We start from the raw sequence: 27,294 nt of genomic DNA, 5'->3' as shown, positions 1-27,294 counted from the left end.
CCTCACATGCGTACTTGTCTACGCGGCAACCAAAAAGTGGGCTGAACCACCTCGGCATCTGCACCATTCCTTTCCGTTCTCTTCATCGAGAAGTCAGTCCTGCCAACGTCGATCCATCCATCTTCCACTGCGGTCGTACTTGAGCAAACTCATCGCGGTCGACCAGGACATCATCTCGGTACGCTCCCGCTTTGGTACGGTACTCGCGAGGTAACTGATTTGCTTCGAAAAGCCCACCGCAGGCTACTGAATCGTGCTAGGTCTAGAATTTGCGTCCGAAGCAAAGCTGAAGCGCGTTGGACGGTGTCTCGGGGAAGCCAGCTCCGAGATTCCACTTTTACGAAAGCAGCTTAACGACATGGGATTTTGGTCAAAATGTTCGTGATCATGGCTGATGGGTCTGCGACGATGGTGGCGGTGCGGCTGTTCTCAGGAAAGGTGCAAAGCGTGGGTTTCAAATTATCCCCCAGATTCCAAAATCTTTCCTTCAACGTCCTCTCAGATTTCCAGTAGGCGTTGCAGTTTGTGGCGCTCAGAAAGCTCTGATTTGAGTCGCAAGGCGTCGTTCAGGATGGTCCTTCCTTCCTCCAAGGTCTGGCTGTACTGGAATGCCGTTACCGCGCTGGTCTCGGCTTGTCTGAGGGTCAGAGAAAAGGTCGTCAGGCTCTTTTTGAGCTCATGGATGCCGGACTCGAAGTGTTTGAGGTCTTCGGTAAGCTTTTCGGTCTGGCGGCGGAGAGCAAAACACTTTTCCTTGCTTTCCTTGGCCAGATGGATGCCTTCCTCCAAGCGTTGCAAAAGCTGCCTTTGCGTATCTTGGGCAATCTTTGCTCGGTTGATTTTCGTTTGGAATCCGTCTCTTCGTCTGCCCCAGTCCTCTCTCTCGCCAGCAGCGGTACTATATCTCGCTGTCAGCTCTGCAATGTGACGGGGAAAATTGGAAGACTTACACTGCAAGCGGTATGAATATGAAAGGCAGTATCACAGAGGCCTGGATCTGTCAGCTTCGAGGGAAAGAGATACAAGTCATGGGTTTACCAACAATGGAAAATCCGATTGTCCGGCCGTTTGCCGCCTCGACCTGCTCGCCGGCCTTCTTTTGAGCCTCCTCGTTCAGATCTATCTGCTTTTGCAGCGATTCGATGTGCTCTTCGGTGCGCGCCCTTCTTCTTTGGGTTTCTTTAATCTGTGCTGAGATGGTCCCTTCTGTCTGCTCCACCTCTGCTATCGAGGCGTGCAGCTGGGTGTGCTGAAATTCCTTGACTCTTTGGCTGCTCGAAGCGACGGCATCCTCGACTTTGGTCCATTCATTCAAGCTCTTGACGAACAGGGTGTTGATGAAGACTGCTTGGTGCTGAATTGTGTGGGTTATATCCACACGGGCATCTCTCAAGGCATGCTGAGTGTCTTCGATTCCCTGGAAGGCATAGGAAATGGAGGAAAAGGCCGAGGCTGTTCCCTCGGTGATGCTGTTCCGGATGCTCGACTGCAGGTCTCTGGCCGAGGCCTCGCACTTGGCGACCAGGGCTTGCAGCTCGTCAGTGACTCCGTCGGCAAGCTGAGGGAGAAAGACGTCAATCTCGCTAGTGGAGTCAGTAAAGGGTTGCAAAGACAAGTTCCAGAGAAGCACCTGTACAGCACGTGACCGGAAATCCTTACAGGCATAGTTCGCCATCTTGGTTGGAGATGAACGCATCGAGCTCGACAGCAGCGTCTTGCCAGCTGCCGTCCCGTTTTCTCAAGCACGCTCTCAAGACGGCGCAATCTTCAGTCTGCTCGATGACGGCGTCCTTGGCGGTCAGCGAAAAGTCCCGGTCTCCGAGCTGGAAGGCGCCGTCCTCATTTCCCAGGAAATCGTCGAGCCGGATGGAAGAGTCCTGCCACTCGCCGCCGCACTTCCGGCATTTTGCGGACAGGGAGGAATCAGACGACAGTGCTATGGTGTGAGAGGACTTGGAAAACGACATGTCGGCGGGAGAGCTGGGCCGGCACAGGGCGGGGAGGAGACATGCAAGATCGACAATGGGGAAGAGCAGGACAAGGACTACAGTAGCGAGGCAGGCTGGAGGGTGGCAAATAGCTGGGCAGTGAGCTGTACATCAGGCCTTGACAAGACCCCTTTGTACACGTAGGTTATCATGTGGCATGATCGACGACTATTGAAACAGGGGCCCCACAGCCACAGAAGACTCGCACAACCGCCGACGGAGCCATCGAAGCCCGGCCGGCGTGGCTGATCAGCCGCAGCGTCGACTGCGCGATAAAGGTACAGCGCATTCTCACGTCCCGGTCCTCTGCGCCCTGCCATTGGATGGATTTTGCACCTGTTTTTCTTCAATTTCTCCGTGAACCGGAGCAAACGTGTTCACTTCGGCTCACCGCCTCTTTTGGGAACGTGTGGCTTTGCTCCCTGCAAGCAGCCGTCGCGACGGGACTCTTGCGGTCATAGCGGAGTGAAGTCGCACTTTCCAATCCCACCTCCTGGCAACTGTTTCGGACATGCTGCAATGCCCGCCCCATTGGTCGACACCCCAGCCCGGCCTTTTCTGCTGCACCTATGACGCGCAGGACCGCGTGGAACCGTCTCACTCTATTTGAAGAGCCTCTTCAGCCTCTGCATTGATATCTGATCGCTCCTGCTGTTCCCCCCCGGCACGAGGTCGCACGGCCAGATCAGCAAGCTCCCGAGACAGCACGCAAAACACCAGCAGCATGGCCACGGACGTGGAGAAGTATGAGCAGCTGCGGAACCGGGAGGCGGCCCGGACGGCGGCCCAGTTCTCGCAGGAGATATCCGACAGTCTGATCCGCAACCACCACTGGGGCACTTTGCTCAGCGCCGCGCCTCTGGCCCTGAGCTTCGTTGGAGCCTGCCAGGTCGTCGCATCGTCTCCCGCCGCATCCGGCCTCAAGCTGAGGAAGCCGAGCAATGGATTCAGCCATCTGCAGTGAGCCGATCGAGCACCGCTTTGCGTGACGCTGCACGGGTGCTAAGTCTGGCATCAGATACGAGTCCTTGCAGGCCAACCTGGTGTACCTGGTCGACATCGGCCGCAAGACCTTCCTCGAGACTGAAACCCGCATGGACAAGCTGGTCATGCATTCGAGATACCTTTTCTCCGACACGGGCACCGTGAGGCGCCCCGCCTCCAAGCCTGCGCCATGGAAGTTGACGTGTTTGGCAACAGGTCAACAGGATCATCGATGCGCTGAACGACGAGCAAGGTGCGCAAAAGACGCTGCCCGCATGCATGGTCACGTTGAAAAGCACCGTCGGCGAGTGCGAGAGCCATTTGCAGGCCATCGAGGCCCGATTCGAGACCTGGCTGGACGTGGCCCAGGAACTGAGCCAGGTCGCTACCGAATCCGAGCGTAAGCCGAAACGCCTGTCTGTGTCGGATCCAGCTGACTGTCTAGATGACACAATCGATAAGCGCCATGAGAACCAAGATCAAGTCCACTCACAGAAGATCCGCGGCGAGTTTGCCGAGAAGGAGCTGCAGAGGAGAGATGACGCCGTAAGCGAGGCTCAGAGGAGGATGCTCCTCGCTGAAGATGCTTTCAAGCAGGCCTCTCGAAAAATACCCTCTGGTAAGTCTCTCCCCCACATCGCCAGCTCGACTTTGGCACTGACTGGCCGACTCAGGTTGGGATGTTGTTGGTATGAGCGTGGTAGACGTGCTCAGCCAGAGTGTCTTCAGCATCGGCGGTGCTCTGGTCACGGCCCTCACACCCCACAAATACGTGGCATTGGGGCATTCTGTCTTTGATACGTTGAAGTCGACTCTGATGAGAGACCACCACGATGATCATGATCATCCCGAGAGCGCCGAACCAGGCCCTGGCAGGCACGATGATCCGGCGTGCACGCACTTGGACAGCTTACTGACGTATCTGTCACTTCTTTCATCTGTTGTCCACAATGGGCTCCCGTCTGCAAACCAGAAGGATGGCACAATCCCTGAAAACAGCCCTGGAACCATCCGCACATTCTTGGAGATCATGGACTACGATCTTCCGGAGAACGCTGCCCCTGGATCATACTCTTACGATGCCAAGTATATCATTCACGAGGCGCTCGAGGTACTGAAGCTGTTGGGACTTGTCAACGCGAACGGCGCGCTGATGCTTTCCAGATAATACACGACATCCAGGCCGCCGCAAAATCCCAACGAGAGATTTCCAGCTCAAGCACCCCCATAGCCTGGGAGGCGTGGCAGAAAAACGTGGCAGATCTGCAAGCCCGGGCCGCTTCGTTGAAAGCACGGAAAGATAACCTGGAGGGCATGGCGGCCGGTGCTGTGGGTTGGATGCCTTCCTGTCCAGACTGCATCCGCTGATGGTGAGACAGACGCCTCCACGCCTCAAGTCGAAATCGAAGCGCTACAAGGCCAGTAAATCAATCGGTATGGATAGAAGCCCCTCCTCGTTGAAGCACTCGATGGATGACTGATGGCTGCAACAGTGCGAGCGCAGCTTGAAAGAGCCGCTGCGGCCTTCGAGTCGACTACAGCAAGCCTCGAGGTGCAAAGAGAAGCATATGATGCAAGCGTCACCAGACTAAACCAAAATTTGGAGAGAATCTCGGACATCCAGCTGGCAATCGGCAAGCTTCAGGCGGAGAACATAACACTCGTAAGTCCCTGTGTTCGGATCTTTTGACGTGTTGTGGCTGACTCGTCGCAGGAAGAGATTGTCCGCATTCTCCGCGCCTCAATCAGCGCACTGTCGGGACTGAAGGAGCAGATCACGTCACTGCTTCGCTTTTTCCAGGGGATTTCTGCCATGGTCGAGTTCGCTGCTCGCGGGCCGTGTAGAGATCTGCTGGAAACAATGGAGACTGGCATCGACCGAGACGATACGGGCGCAATTGCCGGCATCACATATCGGGATTTCCAGAAGCAGGTAGGCTGGTCAACGGGTGAAAAAGCAGAAAAGATGACTTACTGATTTCCATAGGTCCTTCTCAACACTACTCTAATGATTCGAGGCTACTTTAGTGTTGTTTTCGAAGTGTCTCGCCTTTACAGTCAAATCTCACGCGAGTACATCATCCCCGGCATCAACTTGATCGATTCGCTTGGCCTCTCCCAAAGCCGAGACATCACCAACCAGCGGAACAAGGAGTTGGAGCACTACAAAAAAAGCGCCGTCCAAGCGATCCGTGAACTTGCGGAGAAGGTATGCCGCCTCCTTGATCGCCCATGTACTCGTGCTGAATACCCCGGTGGCTACAGAAACAACAAGCACTGCTTTCGAGGATGGATCAGCGCATCAGCTACCTCCAGGAATCTGCTTCTTCCCTGCCCGAATGTCCAGAAAAGAAAGCAATCGAAAAGGTCGCGGAAGAAGAGGCGGCCAGGGCGAGATTCGAGGCGGAACAAGAAGGTGACTTTGTTGATGTGGCAGCTCACCTATCTGTATGTCAGCTTCCCCAAGAGTTGGGCATTTGCGGCCACTGACGATGCATTTAGCAGACTGGGCATTATAACGAAGATCTTTGATGATGATGGGATGGTAACAGCCTTTACTCTAAGCAGAAGTCGATGTAAAAAATTCGAGTCGCAGTTGCCTGTACTTTTCTCGGTTCGACATGGTGGTGCCTATTTGTTCTGAGAACAAGTGGATTGGGACTGGAGGAGAGAGTGTTGAGGTTAATGTTGTGGGTGTTGCTGAGTAATCCGCCAGTGCCGAAGATCGACCGAGGAGACGGCGGTGCATGGACCGTGCGCTGCGCTGCCGACACGTGATAGAATTTTGCTCGGAAAAACCCAATTCGCCGACCGGGCAGCGCGACATGAAGTCGCGTCAGCCTCCCCAACTCCGACCCTCACCAACCACCATCACCACCACCATCATCATTCATCATCTCGACAACCCAGTCGCGCCTATCTACACTGCTTCCATCTTCGCTATCGACACGTCACGGCACGCTTGAGGCATCCTGCGCGCTGCTTGGCCCGACTGCGTAACAGCGCCTCGTCTTGTGTGGTAGCCAGCGCGAACTGGTCCGGACGCGTGGCAGCAACCTCGTGTCTTCTCGACGCGCTCGCTGCTCCGTCTGTGTACCAGTGTACCGTGAAGCTACCCGGCGCCAGCTGTTCCGGTTGTGTGCCAACGACTGCCTCGATCCACCTCAAGCCACGGGTGCGGACGTCCGATCGTTGTGGCTGCTGTTACATCTCGAGTCAGGGCTGCTCCAGTGCATCGCTGCGCGAAAAGCCCGGGTGGGCGGGTATCCCACTTATGAGTGGGGGCTCGTCGTTTTCTTCCACTACTGACGAATTCTAGTTGCCGCCACCCCGTTGAAAGTACGCCATGGAGGCGGGAGAGGACATCAACAAGTTGCTGCATGTAGATTTGAAATGGGTCGTCGCCGACCGGGTTGTTGCAACGTGGGAGGACGAGGCGCTGCATGCTCATTTTCTTGGTCGCTTGTCGTCTCACAATAAAAAGGCTGATTTCTCTCTTTTGCTTGGACACTCTCCGGACGACAGGAATGCTTGCCTATTGCTACTTCACTTACCGCTTCGTGTTCGTCCCGGAGCCGGCTCGAAACCCACCGACTTGTTCCTCATTCTGCCGCCCGAAGCTTTCAACTCCCCAACCCCACTTGATATCACCACTGCCAGCACATCCGAATTTCCCAACTCGCATCTCGACCTTCTCAAGTCTGCTGGTCTAAGCGACTCTATTAACGCCGTTCGGCTTGCATTCAAGCTCAGAGACCCGGGCTACGTGCTGATGCCAAGGATCAAATTGAAGAATGAGCTGCTTGGAACTCCACGAGAGCTCCTTCTCGCCCTCCGCTCCTTGTCCCAGGCCACCAGTTTCGATGTCTATCTCAAGCGCAGCACGTATTCGCAGGTCGCGCTTAGCGACTTCCGCGCAGCCGTGCTCGACGGTTCCGCGCGCATGCCACGGCTTCGTCCCAAGTCCATGTACCAAGGCCGAGGCGCGAAGCAGGATGCTTGGGAGCTTTTCGGCTTACATGCAAACGATGCCGGACCTAGCAAGGAGAAACCCTCGACAGCGAGATCAGGCGAAAGCGATCGAGAAGGAAGCGCGCCGCCTTCGTACAAGGAGGTTGTTGTGAAGGCCTCGCCGCCGCCATTCGAGAAGCCGACCAAGGGTCCCGTTGCATGTACTACCGCGGAAAAGGCCTCAGGTGCGCCTCAAACGCCAGATGCGCTTGGCCGGGGTAGCATATCTGTCGTGGAGGAAACCCCATCGGCAGCAGAGCCTCCCACCGAACCACCGCCGCGAAAACGGACATTCGCCGAGGCCGAGAGCCCCACCGCATCGGACAACGAGACGGAAGCGGATTCGAGGAAGAAGGGTCCGAAGAGCCTGGTGCAACTCCCCTTGTTCGCCGACGGCTCGTCTCCAATCCCAGGATCGCCGCCACTGACAGAGAGGCCGCACAGCTCGCCCCCAGCGTCTACGGGACCGCATCTCCCTTCTGCGCGATCGCCCGGTCCGTCCCAGCACGACTTGAGCACCGAGGACCTGCTCCGCGAGATCGCCACCTGGATGCAGGACGGATGGGCGGTGGATGCGCACGCCCACCAGAAGCTCCTCCTCCCGCTCCTCGCCCTGGGGTACCACGCGCATCGGCGCAACCTGCGCGACTTCGATCTCGCCAAGGGCCGCTGCACGTCTCTGCTCTACATCCGCCTCGCCGCTCCGAGCACTCGGGACGTGGCAGTTCCCCTTCCGCTTTCCCCGGCGAGGGCCGTCGTCGACGTCGAGGACGACATGGCGCACTTGGTGGCCTGGGCGAATGGCTCCGTCTTTCGCGGTGCCGAGAGCGTGTTGAGAGAGGAGACTGCTCTGCTCGGCGCAGCGGCTGCTCGGGCTCGTGACGGCGGGCTTGCGGCGAGAGGGGAATACGTGCGGCAGAAGGCGCTGTGGGTGGCTAGGGTGTTCGTGTGCTTTGGCGCGGTCAGGGATGTCGAAGCGCTTGCCGAAGGGAGTTTCGGGGTGCTTTGAGGGCACTGGAGCGGTGTACCGTTGTCGTATTTTTCAACCAATCATTTTTTGGACTCATCAAGCGTTCCGTGCTGGTTGTGATGGACACTGATGCCGTTTTCTGACAGCGTTGGGTGTTCAGTTGCTTGTCCCGAATCACAAGCCTGGGCTCCGCTCGAATGCCAGGCTTGAGCCGAGATTCACACCTTCCATCTACAATCGCAACGACAGATACTCACATGGCTTTACTGAAGCAACCCCTCGCGGATTCAAAGACTACCTTTTAACTCCCAATGCTGGTTCGTCTCATAGAATAGTAGAATTTCGTCGCACCCATCAGAAAGTCACCAACCAACGCTACTGCCGATTATCGAATCGCCCTTGAAATACGCCCGAGGAGATGATCCACGTTTCGGCCTGCGATCCGAGTCGAACAGCATCGAGCTCTTCTTCGACCCACGCGATCACAGACACCAGCACGTTGGTGGCATACATCGGACTCTTCGCCATAATATGGTTCACCTGGCGGCAGATCACCCTGCACGACGTGGGGCTCGCCATAGACTCGGGCTATGAGCGAGTGTGCAAGGTGATCCAGTTCCTCATCTTCGTGGGCTTCGCTCTCGTGGAATCATCCTTCAATCCAGGCGGGATTTTTTTTTTAAAAGCCCGAGAGAGTTCCTGTAACCCCGCTAGCCGTTTTGCTATCCACTCTTCAAACATCCTGCTTGATTTGCTATTTCTGGGTAACCTCTCGAATTTGTCGTGACTGTAGGCCGTTGTTGCAGTGGGTGATGATCGCGATGAATGTGTAGATTGGCATGAGAAGCGAGGGGGAGACGACCTGGTGGGTGCTTTGTACCCTGCTCATCCAACGTGGACCCAGATCAGTGTCCCCGCTGCGACGCCAATCGCTGGTGCGACGAGTGGCCACCATTCCAACTAAGATCTCCGCTTGAACCATGTAAGGACCTTATGCGCCACAAAGTAGCCAAGAATGGCCATCTGAACAGCCTCAAAAACCAGAATGAGGCGCCCTGAGGGGCCGACTGGGAATCGGTAGTCGTAATCATATCCCAGCTGGGAGCCCCATACGGACAGTCCAGCGCCGCCGAGTAATGCAAGGATCGTAGCCCAGACCACCGTGGTCGCAATTCCAGGGCGTGATGTATCTGGCATGGTGAATACTAGCAACAGTCAGTAAGGAGGCTAGGGTGAAGGACAAATGACTGACGATCTTGGTTGTTGTGCTGATATGCTGATGATGGAGGAGAGCCCGTCTTCGACCTGTTGCAGTGTTTGGCGTCCTTCATTGTTGAGATGAGGTTGTTAAGGCAGTACTTGTAGATGCTCGTGGGTGAGCCAGGTGGCCGCGGAAGGATATATACCCAAAAAAGACACTAGCCGCTAGGTACCAACAAAATCTAAGCTATGTCCTTTAGTGTATCTTTTCTCAATATATTAACCACTTGACTAGTAACAGCAGGCGGTACAAAGACGGCGATAGCCGCCGTGGTGAGTGTGGAGGTTGGGAGTGAGGCCAACAAAGAAACTCAGCCAAGGGAGAAGAGGTGTTGGGGCTTTTTTTTTTTTTTGGCGGGCGGGGTGAGTGAGTGCCTCGAAAAGCAGCGACAGTCCTTCTCGGAAATAGTGTGAGCACGGTAGTAGGTCTGCCACTTGTACCAGTGACTCCCGAGAGACGTCGGGCTCTGCGGGGTCGCACCAGGGCCGAACACTAAGAAACCGGCATCTCTTTGTTCCCCCAGTCAATTCCCTGTGCTCCCCTTCTTTTGCACCCAACTTCGGTGACTCACCTTCTTCTCCAGTCTTTCTTGACATTGAACAGCCATGAAGTACATCCTGATATCCATCGTCACCACAATACTGCACTTTTGGTTCGACAAACCCTTGAATATCCATGTGACTGGCAACCATATACTTCCACTACTGGCAGATCCCGTCATGGATCGCATCACTGACAGTCTATCGCTGTTGGTCAACGTCTTTCCTACGAGCAGTACGAGCGAAAGCCTAATCGACCGCATCTACTATCTTTACGTTGACGACATCGAAGAGCTGGACCCGAAGAAACAGACCCTGATTTGGATTTTCGCCAACATGTGCTTCGTCTTCGTCTCAGTATACGTGGCCTTGCTGGCTGCCCGCCTCACATGGACAAGTATTGCCAAACCTGCAGCGGAAGTGTGGACGTGGTTTCGAGGGCGCCTCCGTCGGATCGTGGCAGCCCGAACCGCGGCCACGCGGGGCTGGGCACGTACCAAAGTTGCCGAAGGGACAAAGAGTATCTTGTGGGGATCTCGGACTCTGGCTCAAAATCTTCCGCCCTGGCTCTGGTACTGCCCTATCGCCAATATATTTCGACGACGCGCGGCCGAATTCTCCTACGTCATACACAAGATCCCGGAGGCACAGCTCTGCATTTTCATCCTGGCACTCGGCTTGCAAGTGACAGAATGCATCGTAATGATGCTCGCATATCTGGTTCGAGGAACCTGGCTTTATTGCAGCTGGATTTGCGAACTTGCTCGGTCTCTACAAGAAGGATCCATCCGATATACTCTGGGTCCCAAAAGACACACGGCTATTGCTCTTGGAATCATCTTGTACCACTGTTTCGCGCGCTTCGTGGACCCTGACCACGCGTCGCTCTTCTGGAAAGTTCCCGAGATGATTCTCGTCATGGTGGTGCTCGCCTTGTACCTTTTGACCATTTGTGGCCCGTACCGGCTTTTGGGAATAACACCGCTGGAAATGCAGGTCAGGCAGCACGCCCTAGCGTTTGAGGACTTGATCCGGCGCCACGGCCTGCACATGGTTTTGCGCATCCTCAACAGTATGGATCCTCGGGCAGAGTGCATCCTGATGGCGGAGCTGTCGAGTGTGGACAGATTACCGCATTGCCCGCCGGGATACCCCACTCATTTGTCAGCCGTCGACTGGGAGGAAACGATTGCGTACAAGCTGGGATTAGCGGCTGCAAGGGAGTATGGTTCTCTTCATCCAATCATGACGATTGATGCCTGGACCAGGGACGACCGCAAATTCGGTGGGCGGGAGGACCACACGGTTGTTGCTGATGAAGACCCCGAAGGCCTATATGCTCCCCCAACGCCTCCATTACAAGAATAATAGTCATACTCTTCCGTCACCAAGAAGAGAATATCCATAATGTCATCTGACGGCAGAAGCTCAGTGAATTCTGGTAGGCTCGTGATTGCTCACTAGCATGGGTCCGCGATTGATCATGCTTGCGGTTGCAAGCGGACCCCCGGACCGCGCTTGCAATCAATCCAATCCGTCCATCACCGATTGCGATTGATTGCTCGATTGTCAAGCACTTGGTAAACGGACAAGGGTGCTTATATATATCAGATCATCTAGTGATTCTTAGCGTGGTCTTAAGGTCGGTAGGGTCATCTATAAGATCCTAACCGGTTCTCCGTAGACTACACTAAAAGTATAGTTAGACTTTAGAGAAACCACCTATCTCTCCCCCTGCTCCCTAGATAAACGTTGTTCCGATCCGACGCGCCGCCAGCCACCACAAAACGGCCACCGGCAAAACGACGACGCCGCTTCCAGCGCTTTCCCAGACCACTAGCCGTGACAACGGCCTCGCCCCGATATATGGAATTTTGGCCACCAAAGGCGGCCCTTTCCACCGGTATAAATGGACACGTCCTACGTGCTGGCTATTCTTTGGATTTCGAGAATGATCAATACTTCTGCCTGCTGGTCTTCCAGGGGTTGGACGTACCGGTCAGTGAAGCTACGGATCAGGGCTGGAAAGCGTCGTCGCCTCGGCGCCGAGTTAATTCCAGGTATTGGGGGCCAACAATGCACGCCTGGTTTTGTCGACAGAGCGGAGGAGACTTGGACTCCCGATTAGGGATTTTGCCGTGTGCCAGGACGTAGGGATGCAGTCTTGATCGGCATATGTCTCTGTGGAGGATTTTCCTGGGGTTCTCGGGGCGAAGCGGCGCCATTGCGCGCATGGGCGCCGGTGGCTTCTGAAGCGTGTTTGAGATCCGGGGGCTGAATCGCCCAAGTGGATCCGGTGACGTCCGCCGCATGATCTAGTACCGGGGGAAAGGCCGAGCGAGACCGTGGAACCACAACTCCATCCCTAAACCACATTCCTCTCTCCAGCTTTCCACCATGTAGGTGTTAACACACGAAGTGCGGTACTGTGTTAACAGGTCTTCTTTCGCTTCCCAACGCTTCTTCGCTTCTTCGCTTCGCTTGCTCGCGCCTTCGCCACGTCTTATAAGAAGGCCCTTCCTCCGCACCCAACTCTTCGATTTCTGCACCGACTCTCTTCACCGACGACGACGACTTTTGTCTTTCAAACTCAATCCACACATTTCCTCCTCAACCAACCCTCAATCCAGACATCATGTCTTCCACCCTCTCCACCAAGGCCCCCTCAACCGGCCTCCTCGCCTCCAGGTGGGCCACGAAGCCTTCCGAGAGCACTGCCCCCCAGCCCATCATCACAACCGGGCTGCTCACTTCCAGGAGGGCCAAGTCAACCCCAAGCCCCACAGCCGGCCCGACCAAGTCCAAATGGGCCTCCGAACCGACCCCCACAGAACCAAAGGTGGTCACCACCAAAGCCGAGACAGCCACCACCGAAGTCGAGGCCCCCAAAGCCGAGGTCACCGAAGTCAAGACCGCCGCCACCACCAGCACCGAGCTTCAGGCTGCTGCCCCAAAGGCTGAGCCGAAGCAAGAAGTAAGCAACCCCAAACCCGCCCCCACCACCCTCACGCGCTCTCCCACTAACGCCCCCAACAGAAAAAGAGCTGGGCCGATCTCGTCGACGAAGACGATGACGTTGCCAACTTCGTCTTCAACCTGCCGGAGCTCAACAAGGAGAACATTCCGCTCCAGCAGAAGGACCAGCACAAGGAGGCCACCGCCGCCACTCCCACCACCACCACCAAGGAGTCCGCCGCCTCTGCCACTCCCACCACCACCGAGGAGGAGCCGACCAAGAGGCCGCAGACCAAAGACCTCAAGCCGCCGCCCAGCATGCTCGCCTCCCGCTGGTCCGACGCCGACTGCGAGCTGCCGCCCGCCCAATCGCGCGCCGAATACCGCGCCACTCACGAGCAGCATCCAACCAACAACAACAACAACAACAACAACAACAACAAGAAAAAGGCCCCACGTCGCCGTGGCGGTCGCCGTGCCAACTGATCGGAGACCAACCAACAAGAAAAAGGGTCGCTCGTGTCGACCTTCTTCATCATCATCATCTTCTCATCATCATCTTCATCATCATCATCATCATCATCATCATCATCATCACAAGGCATTCAGGCCAGGGCGTATCCGGTGCTCTTTTCCCCCGATTCGGTTTGAAATTTTTTCCCTAATACCCAACCACCCACTACTCAAGGGGTTTTTTTTGTCTTTCGGGTTTTAGCGAGGCCGGATGGGGAAGCACTAGAGGGAGCATTATGTGGGTGGGGCCCACTGGGAGGAGTTTTTTTCTTTGGAGCCTTTTCCAGCTGTCGATTGCCGATTTTGTATTTTCTTTTGTTGGGGAGGGAAGAAGGTATATGGACCTTTTGGACACACACTTTGACCGAATGAAGACACATCTTGTTTGGTTCACACGATATGTTCTTGATGATGATGATGCTTGATCCGTGATGATGATGATGCCTAATCTGTTATGATGATGACGACGATGATAATGACGACGGTGATGATGATGATGGTATTGATGCCTGGTGCCGCTAACGGTTGGTGGTTGAAAATTCTGCTCTTTCCTACGAGTCATATTGGCGTTGTTGCTACGTGGCAAGTGGAAGGACCCTGAGTGGAAAGTTGTTGAATGTGTATGACCGTGTCAAGCGATAAAGTATGTTTGATGCGGCATGCTATAAGGCGATCGACCTATGCTCGATTGGACTTAGCCTGGATAGCTGGCGCTGGGCACCCACCACTACGACTACTATCTCTCGCACTCATCATTAGCAAGGCATCAAGCACCGTTGTTGCCCATACTCCCTGACATGAACCGACCTGACCTTGCCTCTTTCCTCTATCCGAACATCCACCAGCTATAAGCCCACAAAGTGAATTCCAAACCCAGCCATCATCACTTCCTCACCACCTCCCTCCCAACAGCTACCTCACTCCCACCGCCCTCCCCCTCTTCCTCCCCTTCCCCGTCCCCGTCCCCCTCTTCCTCCCCCTCCTTCTCCTCCCCATCCCCATCACCACCCCCCTCCCCCCCCCACCCCCCCCTCCTATTATGGTCACCACCCTCCCTCACAAACCCCCCCACCACCGCTCCCCCCGCCGCCACGCCCGCGAGCCCCCACCACGCCAACCCCACCACGCCCAACTCCAACCCCTTCCCAAACACCCACCCGCCCACGACCGGCCCCAGCGTCCTTGCGCCGCTGCTGACCGACTGCGCCACGCCGTGCACCGTCCCCAGCACGCTCGGATGCGGACACGAATTGTTCACCAAGATCGCCGCGGCGGGCAGCGCGAACGTGCGGCCGGCGACGACGACGAGGAGGGCGGCGGCGATGGCGGGCCAGAGGAGGGGGGGGTCTGCGGATGTAGCGGGAGCGGGAGCGGTAGTAGGACCGGAGGACGGGGTTGGGGTTGATGTTGGGATGAGGGCGAGGAAGGGGATCAGGGTGTAGGCGATGGGGAAGAGGAGCAGGGAGAGGCGGAACGACGTCGTTGTCGGGACGCGCGTGGCGATGCGGGGGTAGAGGGAGAGCTGGAGGGCGATGCCGATGGCGCCGAGGATGGCGAGGGCGGCGCCGATGCGGGAGGGGGGCAGGCCGAGGCCGCCGGTGAAGTGGAGGGGTGGGCGTTGCGGCGAGGGGGAAGAAGAGGGGTCGAAGCGCGGGGTGGAGAGGAAGGTGAACCAGAGGCTGTTGAGGGTGCCGAGGTGGAGGGCGAGGAGGAAGTGGGCGAGGAAGGTGAGCAGGACTTGGGGCGTCCAGATGCGGTGGAAGGGGAGGGTGGGGCGGCGGCGGTTGCGGCGTGGGGTCTGGGTGGCGATGTTGTTGTTGCTGTTGTCGCTGCTGCTGGGGGTGAGGGGCGTGGTTGCCATTTCGATGTCGGTGGGCTGCTGGTCGGGGGTGTGCGGCCGGTCGTCGGTGGGCACGGGCTGGTAGTAGTCGCCTGGGGGGTGGCTGCGCCGGCGGAGACGACGCAGCACGTTGCGCGAGAGCCAGCGCCGCAGGCGGATGCCGAAGTCTGGCTTGCCCTGGAGGGCTTCGTGCGTCTCCTCGAGCCCAAAGAGGATGGCCATGGAGGAGCAGAAGAGGAAGACGGCGCTGACGAGGTTTGGCAGGGCGTACGGCCATTCCGTCATCCAGCCCACGCCGTTCCTGCCGCCGAAGAGCGAGCCTGGGCCGAACAGGTACGGATAGTTGGCTGCTGGGTCGGCGAGGAGGCCGCCAAGGACTGGGCCGATGATGACGCCAATGTTGAATGTCATGGGCAGGAGGAGAAAGGCGCGCGACTGGTACTTTTTCTCCTTGATGATCTCGGCGATCATGGTCCGCATCACTCCAATGTTTCCGTTGAGCATCCCTCCAAGGCATCTGAAGACGACGGCCGTGACGAAGCTCTTGGAGAAGCCAAAGCCGAGGGCAGAGATGGCGGTGCCCAAGAGGCCGATGAGGATGACCTTCTTCCGGCCCGCCCACTCGGCATCAGCGACACGGCCCCAGAGGACGGCAGTCACGAACTGGGTGGCGGTGAAAGCGCCCTGTAGGATGCCGGCCTGCGAAGCAATGGTCGAGTCGGGCAGCGACGGGTCAAACGACTTCAGCTGATAGAACATGTAGGCCTGGAGCGACGTCTGCGTCAGAGGCTCCGACAGCCTGGCCAGTGTCAGGATCATCAGCTGGTCTTTTCGCGGGAGTGAGCTCCATGTGACGGGCTTGTCCTTTGCTCTTTCCGCCTGCCCCTCGCCCTCGTCCACGCCGGGCTGGCCATCGTGGCTGCTTCGTCGAGCGGGTTCCCCGTCTTCGAGCGTGCTCCCGAAGGCGGGAAGAAGACCATGGCCACTCACGTCTCTGCCTTCAGCGAGCGGGCTCGAGGCACGTGATGCATCTCCGGAGGGCATCTACGAGATAAAGAGTAGCTCAGAGATGTGCCCTGGGCAGTGATGAGCTTGAAGGTGTGAGCGAGAAGAAGGACGGGGGGAGTGGATCATGATGACTGGTGCTGCGAATGGCCGATTTTTCCTGGTGGCGGCAAGTGCAGCGGGAGTATCAGCGGCAACTGGCAATCCTCAGGGCATGGTTGGCTGGAGCCGATGCGGGAATAAATGTCGAGCCGCCTCCACCGCCATCCCACTCTTCGCGCCGGAACCCCCCCAGCCAACTCCGAGGTAATAGGTGCTAAGTCCGAGCGTCGCAACGTGCAGCTTCTTCCTCACAACAGCAAAACAGAAGTTTATAGTAGCGCGGAAATGAACTTCACCAACGGCCGCCCGTCTTTTTCCATTACCCCCACCTGGTGGAGACGAGTGAGGGTGCCCCGTCCTCTCCACCCACTGGTTTGAACAGGACATGAACAGAGCGGATGAATCAGATGTAAAGAAATCACCAAAGCCGCCCACGTATGACTCACATCCTTGCCAGTATGTCTCGGAACCACTGCACATTCGCGCCTCCAGTGTTCACCACCTCCACAAACTCCCACAAACACCATGCTTCACACCCCGCCAAACCACCACCACCCCAAGCCGATTATCCTCCCACACAACAACACCCTCACGCCTTCCCCGCCTTCCCCCCCTCCCCGGCCTCCCCCTCGTTCCTAAACTTCAAACTCACACTATTGACGCAATGCCGCTCGTCCGTCGGCGTGGGGTAGCCCTCGCCCTTGAAGACGTGGCCGAGGTGGCCGCCGCAGTTGGCGCACACGATCTCGGTGCGCTGCATGCCGAAGGTGCTGTCCGTGTGGCGCACGACGGCGCCGGGCACCGTGTCGAAGAAGGCGGGCCAGCCGCAGCCCGACTTGAACTTGTGCTGCGCCGTGTACAGCGGCGCGTCGCAGCCCGCGCAGTTGTACGTGCCCGCCGCCGGCGCGTGCTTGTCGTACTCGCCGCTGAAGGGCGCTTCGGTGCCTTGGGTGCGGAGGACGCGGAATTGTTCTGCGGCGCGCGGGGAGTCTTAGTACAAAAAAAAAGGATTTTTGGAGGTTGGCATGATCGCCTGGGAAAAAAAAAAAAAGGGACGGGGAGCGAGCGAGGTGGAATTGGCCGTACCGGGCGAGAGCACCGCCCGCCATTCTTCGTCGCTCTTCTGTAGGGGGTAGCTCATGGTGCTCCTGCTGCTCGTCGAGAATAGACTTCCCAAGAATGGGATCGTGGGCATGGATTTGATCGAGTAGGGGATGCGCGGGTTGTTTGCGAGGCGGCCCTGCTGCTGGAAGATGGACGGAAAGCGGCGGGTGGTGGTGTTGCTGAGGGTGTAAAAGGCGCGGACGACGGTCGGGAAGGACGGAAAACGCATGAGCTGGCGAGGCGTGGTGGGAGAGGCGGATGAGTTCGGGTTATATGTGCTGAGAGCCGTGGGTGATTTGGAATGGATTTGGAATGGAGAAGGGTCGCCGGCGAAGCTCTCGGGGGCGCAGTAAGAAAGTGGCGGCGCTGACGGCTGTCACGGCTGTCAAAGATGTCATCATTCCCCCCGCAATCGATAAGCATCATGGCCCGAGCTCCTGCCCCGCGACAGCGTTGCACGTGGGAGAGTGCACGTGAGAGGGCGTGGTCGTGGAGGTTGTAGGGAGTGTGGCATCTTGTTGGAGAACTCTGTGCACTTGGAACAGGAAAGAGGTTGTCTTGAAGTGTTGATTATTTCCCTTGCATGTCCGTCGCGCTGTATCTACCCACGCGGTTAAGCGCTCGTTCTCATGTCGTTTCCATTGCTCTCATGTATATCCGTATCCTGGGTATCAATAGGATCCGCTCGCAGTCCCACTGAGATGCCATATGCAGCCATTATCCCAAAGCCCAAACGCCGTCGCCAGCCTTCTGGCCAGCGTACAAAAAAAGTATTATGCAAAGTCGTAACATCGTAAAATCCTAAGCCGCCATGTTGAAGTAAAGGAGTAAGAGTATGCCGCCCCGCTTTGCGCCGCTGTGCACTGCGACTATGCGGCTTCGGACATCTCGCTTTCGCTCGGCGGGTTGCGGGCGAAACCCATGCGGTTTTGTAGGAAGTAGATGAGGTATGCGACCAGGGCGATGACGATGAAGAGGATCAGGATGATCAGGAAGATGACGATGTTGCGCTTCATGGTTGGTGGATGTGGAGTGTAGTCGAATGGCAAGAATTCGGATAGGCGTTGGTGGTGGGAGAGGCACGTCGCAAAAGTTGCGAGAAATTGGTTGCGCAATGTAAGGTGGAGTGAGGCGGCTGGGATGTGCTGGCAGTGCGTTGGCGGCGGCGGTAGCTGCGGCAGTGCGTGATTGCAGCAGCACTCGGACGATCAGCGAGGATGGGTTTGGCTGCAAGTGAGAAAATTAGCATTGGTCGTCCCTCTCAAGCCAGACGGGGGTGTGAAGAGCTCACGTTTTGTGGAGTGTTCTACTGGAACCGGGGAAGCAAACGGGGATTGGCGTTGGCGCGGGACCGGGCGATCTGGGCGGCTATCTGCTGGGCTGCACCACCAAGGGAAGCTGGGCTGGTGCGAGTGTGAGGATCGAGTGGAGTGGTAGGTTCTGGAATGCAGCGTCCGGCCACATGCAGCGGGAAGCTACTTTTTGTAGAATTGAGCAATGTCGAGAGGCTGGCACAGCGGGGTGGCTGGGGAGAGAGATGGCGGGTCGGCTGCGCTAACTCGGGCCCGCGACCGCCAGATTCACGGCCCGCCCGCCGCTCATCACTGGTCAATCTCCCCGTCCCTGCGCCCCAGCAGGTTTGTTGCGCCGAGCTGTGACGGACGTTTGCCATGCGAGATGGCATATGCCTGCATCGCCCCGATAATCTCGCTCGACGCGTTGGCGCGTTGGCGGGTGCCTTGCAGCTGGCCCGTCGATCCAGGCACCAGAGCCGCCTGACTTTCACCGTTGCGCCACCACGACCGACTCCAACTCCTTTGTATTTTGGTGACTCGAGTGCCCGTGTCTAGCTGCAAAGGGCCAATATTTCGCAACTCACCATGCTCCAAGTACCGAATCTGACATCAGCTCCTCCACCCACTAACTCCATACCTCCGCCACTTAACTCCGAATGCTAGTTATAACCACCACATATCGCGAAACCGCAACGAGCACTCGACCATCGGCTCGCCCTCTACTGACCTTGATCACCAGGCCAACAATGGCGTCGCAAGCCCAGGCAGCGGTCGAGGCCACAGAGACAGTCCTCAAGGTGCAAATCCTCCATTACAGAAACCCGAACATGACTGAAGAAGAATACTACCATTTCTGGAGCAACCACCATGCCAAAAAGGCCGCGCCATGGCTCGCCAGAAACGGTGTTCTGAAATACGCCATTGTAAGTGTGTCTCACAGTCGGCGCCTCCAAGCTCTCACGGGGGAGTTGGTTTTTCTTTTTTGTCTGACTGTAGATGCACACAAAAAAACCAGTACCACACACCAAGGGAACACCGCGAGATGCTTGCTCCGATGGCGCAGCGAGCCGGCTGGAAGATGCACGAACACGATGGCTCCGTCGAGCTTTGGGTCCGTAGTCTGGACGACCTTGCTCGCGCTACCCAGGATCCTGACTACATTGCCAACATTCATCCCGATCACACCATCTTCCTGGACACGAGCAGGACCGAGGTCATCATCGGCTGGGAGGAAGTGAGAGTCAAGGATGGAAAAGTTGTCTGATGTGAATTTCGTCTACCTTTGCTCTGGAAGGAGCCATGTCTCTCTCTTCGATGACGACATTGAATGGGAATGGGGATCTATTTGCGGATTGGAGCAATTGGCCACGGCTGATGCGTTTGACTTCACAACATTTGTTTACGGAACGACTTCAGTTGAGAATAATGTGAGGAGGCTGCTTGCCTGCTATCAGCCTCCAGTAGTCCTTCCGCTATGATCTATCATACACCATGAACTTCATGGCCATTTAAACACACCGACCAGCCAAAACATGGTCTTATCCGCCCACTCGCCCTCAGAACATCGCTGGGACAAATAACCAAAGAGTGTATCGAAATCGAACCCCCGGGCCTGTATCCAAGCCCCGACAAATCCCCGGTCAGCTCCCGCTCGGTGGAGAGACCAGCAGACACAGAACAACGCTTCCAAACAAATGAAAAGGATAAGCATAGCAATAACACCGTCACTCATTCCATCTTACTCCCAATCTTGATGCATCCAGGATTCAGGGTCTGGCCCTTCAGCCCCATACGGAGTGAGAGGGCCCATCGCTTCCACATGTCACTCTCAACCCTCGTTCCTACATTCCCGCCTCTCACTCTCGGGGCCAGTGCCCTCTTGGACGCTCCGAGCTGTCCACCGAACACCATATCTTATTCCACCGTACTCAGTGTTCGTCGCCACGGTCCGGAGTGTGCATGGCATGAGGCCCAAGAGAAGCAGCAGCCGTACTCGTCTCAGATATCTCCATTCGTGGGTCGGCGGATTGAGCGCGCCGATTGGAAGAAGATGGCATGGGGAGCCTGAGACTGGCAAGGGTAGGCAGCTGCTCGGTCGGATGCGGGTGTGGCTCGAAAGAAGAGAGCGTGGGGAGCCTGAGGCTGTCAAGGGTAGGCAGCTGGTTGACGGCAGGGTTGAAATCAGTATTGTGTGCCCTCTCCTCGTGACGTTGATTATCGCCCCGATTGGCAAGTCGGCGGCGTTTGGGTCGAGGCATAGAGTGTTCGATCTCTTCAGAACCACGACGATGCCGCGCTTCTGCTGTTTGACGGTCGGCATTTGCCATCTCGGTGTTGTTATTGTCTGGCAGGTCTTTTCCGTGTTCGGCAAGATATTCGGCCATGCGGTTAATACGGCCTCTTGCCCTGAAACCAACATCGTGAGTGGAGTCATCCAGAGCACGACTGCCGCCGATACGGATATCGCCTTGCACCCTAGAATTGGCGACGTTTTGGCTTGAGGAAGCTGGCGGAGTACCCGTAGTTGTGCGTAGAGTATCGAGACGATCGGAACCTGAAGCCCTCTGGGCAGCCTTGTTCTTCCTCGTGCGAGCCAAGGCCGTAGGACTCATGGGAATAGCGTCAGTGTAACACCCAAGAAGCTCGTTCCTGACAAGGCTTGCGTTGTGTGGGCCGTTGGGATTGGGTCGAGGAGCGCGACTCTTGACCTCATGTACACCCGAGTCACCATCTTGCGCTTTGGGGCCACACTCGTCCCTCACTACAGGCGTGGGCGGCTCAAGAAGGCCAGGTTTGCTCGAAAGTGGGCTCGAATACTCCTTTTCTCTGACATAGAAGTCCTTAGGAAGTGGAATAGTGTCCAGATATCTGTTGAACTCGCGCGTCTGCGAGCCAATGTGATCTTGTTTTCCCTTACGCGGTTTCTTGGTGGTTGGTCCCAACAGACGCCGAGATGGATTGTAGACGGAGGGATTGAGCGGGCTCCTTCGCCGAAGACGGCCAATTTCATTGCTGCTGGAGCCTAGGAAGTTATCAGTCGCTGGATTCTTTGCTGTCGCGTCGTTAGCCTCACTGCCGAGTTGGTGCGCAGCTTTGGCGTCCTCAAGTGATGCCTCAGCCAGCTCCTCAGGAAGTTCTCCACCCTTAGCAGATTCTTCAGCCTCCTCTTCAGCGATAGGGCTGAGCTGGGCTTTGTTATGTTTGGACATGTTGTGGATATCGCTAGAGTTGTGAGTGAATGCAGAGTTGGTGAAGTTAGCGCTGAGGTTAGCTCCTTCCCGTGAAGCAGTGCCGACCTTCACAGCCATCGCACCCTCCTTTCCCAGGCCAGCGATCTTTTCACCTCCGATCGCTACGCGATCACCTTCGAGGTCTTCTAAAAGACTCTCATGAGTATCAGGAGCAGACTCTTGTTTGATCTGACGCACGGTTGTAACGACATCCATACAGTCACCACTAGAGGAGGGCTGTACGTCGAGACGCTCCAGAGCGACTGAGAGAATAGGAGGTGCCCTCGTTATGGGCGGTCCATCTGCTGCCGGGGTGCTATGAGGTGCACGGTTTCCCATAGGCACTGTGTTTTTCGACGGGTGAATCTCTTCGTCGGGATCGTCGAAATCGTGAAGGGAAATGGCAGGAATAGTAGAATGGTGGTGAGTAGAAGTGGTTGGTAAAACCTGGACAGGTGCAGCGGTCGGCCCTTGGCCAGGTCTAGCGCTGTATTGACTTGTGAATGGCGTGCGTGAGACCGTTGCGGAGCCTCCCTGCTGGGTCAAGCATTCTTCCAGGCTCTGGAAGCTGGAAGGTTGACGTGATAGATTATTTGCAAACCTCGAGAAGGACGTGGGAGGTCCGGTCTGCAACGTTCCAGAAGATCTCGCCGTCTCAATATCCCTCATTTCCCCATCTGAGGGCGTCATATCAGCAAGATCGGACTTTGCGCCGGCTGCGGTGAGACCTTTCGGTGCAGAAAACCTCGCAATAGGGCGCCGATTAGGTGTTTGAATGATGTCAGCGTTTACGGCAGAGTGAGACGGCGAAATGTGCGGGGTGCGCAGAGCCGAGAAGTCGAGTGTGCGTCGCGGAGGAGCCGTGGCTCGAGGGCGATTCGCATCGAGAGGGGATGATCTTTCAACAAGGGAGGGGGAGCTTGCAGTGATATCCCTGGCCGGGAAGTCGCCAATTGTAGATGCTGGGACTTTGTGAGTAATCTGACTCTGAACATGCCCATGGGCGACGAAAGTGGCAAACGACGTACTGGGGCTGTCTAGCTCGTTGTAACTTGAAACGTGGGTGCGATTTCTCACGCTCCGACGGGGAGTTGATGGAGGAGCACGTGGGCTGGATGCAGCTGCACGCTCCTCGGTCGTGTTGCGTGCGCAGTGCGGAGAAGAATCGTCGAGTACAATTGGCGAATCAGCAGTACCTCTGACCGGAGGTGCGCCGGGGCGTTGAACGACAGTCGACGGTGGAGGACGGGAAGGGTGCCTTGGGGGTCTGTGGCGGGCAGATCCACGACGACGATTGGGAATCAGAGAGTTTTCCGCGGGCGCGCTCTGCTGCGTCAACATCGAGGCGCGAGTGGGTGCCGGCATGACTGGTCCTGCGCTGTGGACACCCTGCGCTGTAGGAGGCGGGGCATGGTCCTCTCCAGCCAAGGCATCGAACATGTCCCGCCGACCGTGAACACCCTCAACACCGTCCCGTTTCAAGGCGAGAAAGCAGCGAGCACAGAACTGCTCTCCGCATTCCATGCACTTACTGAGGAAAGTGCGGTTACGCTGGTCGCATACACTGCACTTGGCTGTATGGAAGCTGACTCGTTCGAACGGACCGGTGCACTCGTCCATGGTGAAGTAAGGATGTTCAAAAGGTTCGACACGCAGGCAAAGCAGGGATGCTGGATACCGACAGTCGGTGCAGAGGGTGCAGAGGGTGCAGAGGGGGAAAGAAGAGGGAAAGTAGAAGATGCGAAGCGAGCAGTCAGGTTTTATGGTGATTGTTTCCCGCGGTCAACAGACGTGTGCTCTGGATGACTTGACAACCACCAGGGAGATAGAGGGTCATTCGACGCACAGTGCCTGGTGTTGGCACCCTCATGACCAATTGGATCCCAGCTCTTCCCGAAATCGCCATCAAGCGACTGTGACGTGCGCATTGTTCAACCTTGTTTCGATCACGTTGGCCGATGAAGAGCGAAGGTCAGAGCTTCCACCACCCGATTCGGGAGCCTTCCATCCACACGGGCTTTTCTTCCGCTTGGGTTCGCGTAGTCATTTAAGCTCAAGAGATCTACCTGCTTCCCTATGATCAAGTGGCCCACTGCACAAGATACAAGCCTGATGTGGAATCGATGATGGTGGCCTTGCTCAGGCACGTCGCGTACGAGAGAGAAAGAGAGATAAACCAGAGCATCCTTCGTGAGGTAGAGAAGGGAGGTAGTAGCAGAGGGCATAGTGAGCGGTTAAGATGGAAAGCATCAGACCGTCGACTGCTGGATCCCACCTATGATATACATTGTATCGTGTGCGACGACGCGGCGGCGCCGAAATTTCACACTGGCTTGCTGATGCTGGACTCTAAAATGGAACTTGCAAACCATGCGGCGACGTGGGTGACGTGTGGCATGTGTAAACCAGCGGTCTCTCGGCCAGTTGTGGAGATGGTGTCTTTTTGATGAACGTCCAAAGTGAGGCATGCAAGAAGGAAAGAGCCATGACTTGTCGCTGTTTTTAGCTCGTTGCGTTCAATCGAAAGGAATGATGTCGACGATGGAAGGAAAAATGACGAGGTGTTGACGTTGGGATAGCCGCCAGGAAGCGGGGAGGGAAAGCGCGGCCGCAGAAATGGTTGCCGGCCATGGGCGTCGCATGCACGGCGCCAGCGATTTCACACGCCGCGCATTGCAGGACCAGCGATGATGCCTATCAAACCCATGTGCTCTCGGCTCTCGGCTGAGTCAGCGATTTTCACCGGCTTCTGAGAGGCGCACCGCTGGGCCTTGAGCCGGCTGTCGTTCCGGAGGCGTTTCGAAATGCGCGCTCGAGGGCAGCCGTGCAGCCGGCTTGATGCTGCGGCGCAGGAAGGCGTCACCACACACGGCGAAAGAACAGGTGGCGCGCCCGGGCTCGCAGGATCTGTCCATTCGGATTCGGGAGCGGCGCAATTGACCAGCCGACTGTCGCCGCCTGCCGCCGCCGCCTGCCGCCCCTCGCACTAGGGCCCACTCCGCTCCTCCTCCGCCCGTCAACCGGGTCGAGCCAGCCAGGCAGCGTTCAAACGCCAGCCAAACAGCTCTCTTACGCCGTCCGTGCGCCCCTGCCTTCTGTGGCAAGCTTTGCGAGGCTGCCGCTTGTGACGCCTGGCGCTGCACCAAGCCCCAGCCTTACGTCGACAACAAGCGGCCACACTTTCGCCCGCATTCGTCCTGAACCCCCATATATAGCCTAGTCTTCCTGTCCTACAAACAGACGTCGAGTCCGAGTCCAACCCTCCGCCGACGCCCAAACACGCCCTATCTGCCGTGCGAACTCCCTAGCTTTCCTGTTGCGCCTTCTCACCGCCACCGCAAATGGCGCCAGTCTCGGTACTGATGCAGGCCTCTGTCGCCGAGAGCCTGATCTTGGCCCGCTATGCTCCAGCCTACAGCATCACGACCTCTCCCTTTCTCAGGGTCCTGGCTCTGTTCTGGATACAGCTGCTGCTGTGGTACTCATGGTCTGCTGTCATCTATCCGCATTTCTTCAGCCCTCTGAGGCATCTGCCTCAACCAAAGGTAAACCCCCAGACCACTGCTTTGTCGGCCAGTACTAAAATCTTTCGACAAGGGCGGCCACTGGTTGATGGGACATTTCAGCAAGATTCGGAAAGAGAACACCGGGGAGCCCGCCCGGGAGTGGTCGCGATCCGTCCCTAACGAAGGCCTTATTTATTATCGCTTCGCTTTCAACGCCGAACGCGTGCTCGTAACACATCCCAAGGGCCTTGCCGAGGTGCTCGTTCACAAGAACTACGAGTTCGTCAAGCCATCAACCATCCGTGACGGTATTGGCAGGATCCTCGGCATTGGAATTCTTCTCGCTGAGGGTGATGAACACAGGCGGCAAAGGAAACTACTCATGCCTGCCTTCCATTTCCGCCATGTAAAGGAACTGTACCCTCTTTTCTGGACCAAGTCCCAGGAAGCCGCACAAGCAATAAGGGCCGTAGTCCAGCAGGCTACGCCTTCAGGAGAGAAGCCGTCTTCTGTAGTGGAAATCGCCAACTGGGCTTCGAGAGCAACCTTGGATATCATTGGCGTCGCAGGCATGGGCAAAGATTTCGGAGCCATTGCCGATCCAAACAGCGAGCTCAATGCTACCTACAGGATGATCTTCTCGCCCAATGCTGTCGCACGCTTCCTGCAACTCCTCGGCCTCATCATTCCCTTCTCTGTCCTTCGGAGACTCCCCATCAAGCGGAATCTGGAGGTTGACGAAGCGGCGCAGACGATCAAGAGGATATCTCGAGAGATTATCCAAAGCAAGCGGCAGCATCTGGAGAAGAACGAGCGCACCGAGGTTGACATTGTCTCCGTGGCTCTCGAGTCCGGTGGTTTTAGCGACGAGGACCTCGTCAACCAGATGATGACCTTCCTCGCCGCTGGCCACGAAACTACGGCGACGTCAATGACGTGGGCAGCCTACCTCCTCGCAAAGCATCCGGACGTACAGAAGCGCCTCCGCGAGGAAATCCGTGCGAACCTACCTTCTCCCGAATCTGGAACTCAGATCACGGCTGCGGATATTGATCGCCTGCCGTATCTGAACGCCGTGTGCAACGAAATCCTTCGCTTCTACGCTCCTGTTCCAATGACACTTCGCATCGCCGACAAAGACACAACTATCCTCGGCAAGGTAATTCCCAAGGGAACGACCATCGTGCTGGCTCCCTGGGCAATCAACACGAGCATAGAATGCTGGGGTGGCGATGCTCATGAATTCAACCCTGACCGCTGGATTGGCACCGGCCGTGCCAACACAGGAGGTGCGGTTAGCAACTACAGTTTTATGACCTTCCTTCATGGACCGAGGAGCTGCATAGGTCAGGCTTTCGCAAAGGCAGAATTCGCATGCTTGGTGGCAGTATGGATCGGCAAGTTTGAAATGGAGCTGCCAGACCCTGATGTGAAGCTTGAGATTCAGAGCGGAATAACTGCCAGGCCGAAGGGGGGACTCCCTGTCAAGCTCACGGTTGTTGATGGTTGGTAGACGCAAAGTGATGCATAAGAGCTGCTTTGTCACAGCTCACAGTGCTCACTAATCCTTGGCAGCCGGGTATGTCGGGCATGTGGTTAGTACGCGGCCCCTCCGCCATGCAATTAAATCATCTCAGTTTCACGCATACCTTGTGCCTCGCAGATGCCCATGCCATGAAGAAACACCTCATAATTATCCGATGTTACTCAGAGAGCTTCTTGCATCAGTCCATGACGGAATAGGCAATGTTCTGCCAGTCAAGAGATAAATCTCACCACTTTTTCCGCCCTGTTACTCAGTCCCCCACCTTTCTCAATTCCCACCGGATGTCGGGCGTAGTGAAAGCGGTCCCGACTGGCTGCCAGGAGCCCCGCAGGACGAGTGTTGTGCTTCTCCTTGCCTGACGCAAAGTGGTAAGCAACGCTTTATCAGCACCACCAGCTTCGACTATCCATGGTGCCTCTCCAGAACGATGCTTCCATAAAGCCTT

The 27,294-nt window shown here is 56.7% G+C and overlaps 11 protein-coding genes across 11 annotated transcripts; 6 read left to right on the top strand and 5 right to left on the bottom strand.

Moving 5' to 3' along the window:
• Positions 1 to 498: 498 nt before the first annotated feature.
• Positions 499 to 1,967, bottom strand: BKCO1_26000140 (cyanovirin-n; the record flags this gene model as incomplete). The annotated part of the gene is made up of 4 exons (XM_020273399.1): positions 499 to 898; positions 951 to 991; positions 1,043 to 1,583; positions 1,660 to 1,967. The coding sequence occupies 4 exons, from the start codon at positions 1,965 to 1,967 to the stop codon at positions 499 to 501; spliced, it is 1,290 nt and encodes a 429-aa protein (XP_020130239.1).
• A 745-nt stretch (positions 1,968 to 2,712) lies between these two features.
• On the top strand, positions 2,713 to 5,504 carry BKCO1_26000139 (ncu06413-like protein; the record flags this gene model as incomplete). The annotated part of the gene is made up of 12 exons (XM_020273397.1): positions 2,713 to 2,948; positions 3,007 to 3,133; positions 3,189 to 3,372; positions 3,418 to 3,591; positions 3,647 to 4,083; positions 4,137 to 4,301; positions 4,352 to 4,406; positions 4,466 to 4,635; positions 4,687 to 4,905; positions 4,960 to 5,181; positions 5,238 to 5,420; positions 5,475 to 5,504. 12 exons carry the CDS (start codon positions 2,713 to 2,715, stop codon positions 5,502 to 5,504), a joined length of 2,202 nt encoding a protein of 733 aa, XP_020130164.1.
• An 814-nt stretch (positions 5,505 to 6,318) lies between these two features.
• BKCO1_26000138 (proline-rich receptor-like protein kinase perk4-like) lies at positions 6,319 to 7,992 on the top strand (the record flags this gene model as incomplete). Its single annotated transcript, XM_020273396.1, has 1 exon — positions 6,319 to 7,992. One exon carries the CDS (start codon positions 6,319 to 6,321, stop codon positions 7,990 to 7,992), a length of 1,674 nt encoding a protein of 557 aa, XP_020130246.1.
• Positions 7,993 to 8,913: 921 nt separating this feature from the next.
• BKCO1_26000137 (uncharacterized protein) lies at positions 8,914 to 9,284 on the bottom strand (the record flags this gene model as incomplete). Its single annotated transcript, XM_020273395.1, has 2 exons — positions 8,914 to 9,158; positions 9,206 to 9,284. 2 exons carry the CDS (start codon positions 9,282 to 9,284, stop codon positions 8,914 to 8,916), a joined length of 324 nt encoding a protein of 107 aa, XP_020130168.1.
• A 535-nt stretch (positions 9,285 to 9,819) lies between these two features.
• On the top strand, positions 9,820 to 11,121 carry BKCO1_26000136 (uncharacterized protein; the record flags this gene model as incomplete). The annotated part of the gene is made up of 1 exon (XM_020273394.1): positions 9,820 to 11,121. The coding sequence occupies one exon, from the start codon at positions 9,820 to 9,822 to the stop codon at positions 11,119 to 11,121; it is 1,302 nt and encodes a 433-aa protein (XP_020130167.1).
• Positions 11,122 to 12,388: 1,267 nt separating this feature from the next.
• Positions 12,389 to 13,194, top strand: BKCO1_26000135 (uncharacterized protein; the record flags this gene model as incomplete). The annotated part of the gene is made up of 2 exons (XM_020273393.1): positions 12,389 to 12,727; positions 12,790 to 13,194. The coding sequence occupies 2 exons, from the start codon at positions 12,389 to 12,391 to the stop codon at positions 13,192 to 13,194; spliced, it is 744 nt and encodes a 247-aa protein (XP_020130166.1).
• A 910-nt stretch (positions 13,195 to 14,104) lies between these two features.
• BKCO1_26000134 (mfs multidrug transporter) lies at positions 14,105 to 16,105 on the bottom strand (the record flags this gene model as incomplete). The annotated part of the gene is made up of 1 exon (XM_020273392.1): positions 14,105 to 16,105. One exon carries the CDS (start codon positions 16,103 to 16,105, stop codon positions 14,105 to 14,107), a length of 2,001 nt encoding a protein of 666 aa, XP_020130165.1.
• Positions 16,106 to 16,757: 652 nt separating this feature from the next.
• On the bottom strand, positions 16,758 to 17,501 carry BKCO1_26000133 (methionine-r-sulfoxide reductase; the record flags this gene model as incomplete). The annotated part of the gene is made up of 2 exons (XM_020273391.1): positions 16,758 to 17,140; positions 17,255 to 17,501. 2 exons carry the CDS (start codon positions 17,499 to 17,501, stop codon positions 16,758 to 16,760), a joined length of 630 nt encoding a protein of 209 aa, XP_020130172.1.
• Positions 17,502 to 19,313: 1,812 nt separating this feature from the next.
• On the top strand, positions 19,314 to 19,831 carry BKCO1_26000132 (dimeric alpha+beta barrel; the record flags this gene model as incomplete). The annotated part of the gene is made up of 2 exons (XM_020273390.1): positions 19,314 to 19,490; positions 19,583 to 19,831. 2 exons carry the CDS (start codon positions 19,314 to 19,316, stop codon positions 19,829 to 19,831), a joined length of 426 nt encoding a protein of 141 aa, XP_020130171.1.
• Positions 19,832 to 20,495: 664 nt separating this feature from the next.
• On the bottom strand, positions 20,496 to 23,162 carry BKCO1_26000131 (uncharacterized protein; the record flags this gene model as incomplete). The annotated part of the gene is made up of 1 exon (XM_020273389.1): positions 20,496 to 23,162. The coding sequence occupies one exon, from the start codon at positions 23,160 to 23,162 to the stop codon at positions 20,496 to 20,498; it is 2,667 nt and encodes an 888-aa protein (XP_020130170.1).
• Positions 23,163 to 25,138: 1,976 nt separating this feature from the next.
• On the top strand, positions 25,139 to 26,816 carry BKCO1_26000130 (cytochrome p450; the record flags this gene model as incomplete). The annotated part of the gene is made up of 2 exons (XM_020273388.1): positions 25,139 to 25,342; positions 25,395 to 26,816. The coding sequence occupies 2 exons, from the start codon at positions 25,139 to 25,141 to the stop codon at positions 26,814 to 26,816; spliced, it is 1,626 nt and encodes a 541-aa protein (XP_020130169.1).
• Between the last annotated feature and the right edge of the window lie 478 nt (positions 26,817 to 27,294).

The sequence above is a fragment of the Diplodia corticola genome, assembly GCF_001883845.1.
Source record: "Diplodia corticola strain CBS 112549 chromosome Unknown scaffold26, whole genome shotgun sequence".
Lineage (NCBI taxonomy): Eukaryota > Fungi > Ascomycota > Dothideomycetes > Botryosphaeriales > Botryosphaeriaceae > Diplodia > Diplodia corticola.
Note: the sequence above shows the minus strand (reverse complement) of the source record. Positions and strands in the feature narration are given on the sequence as shown.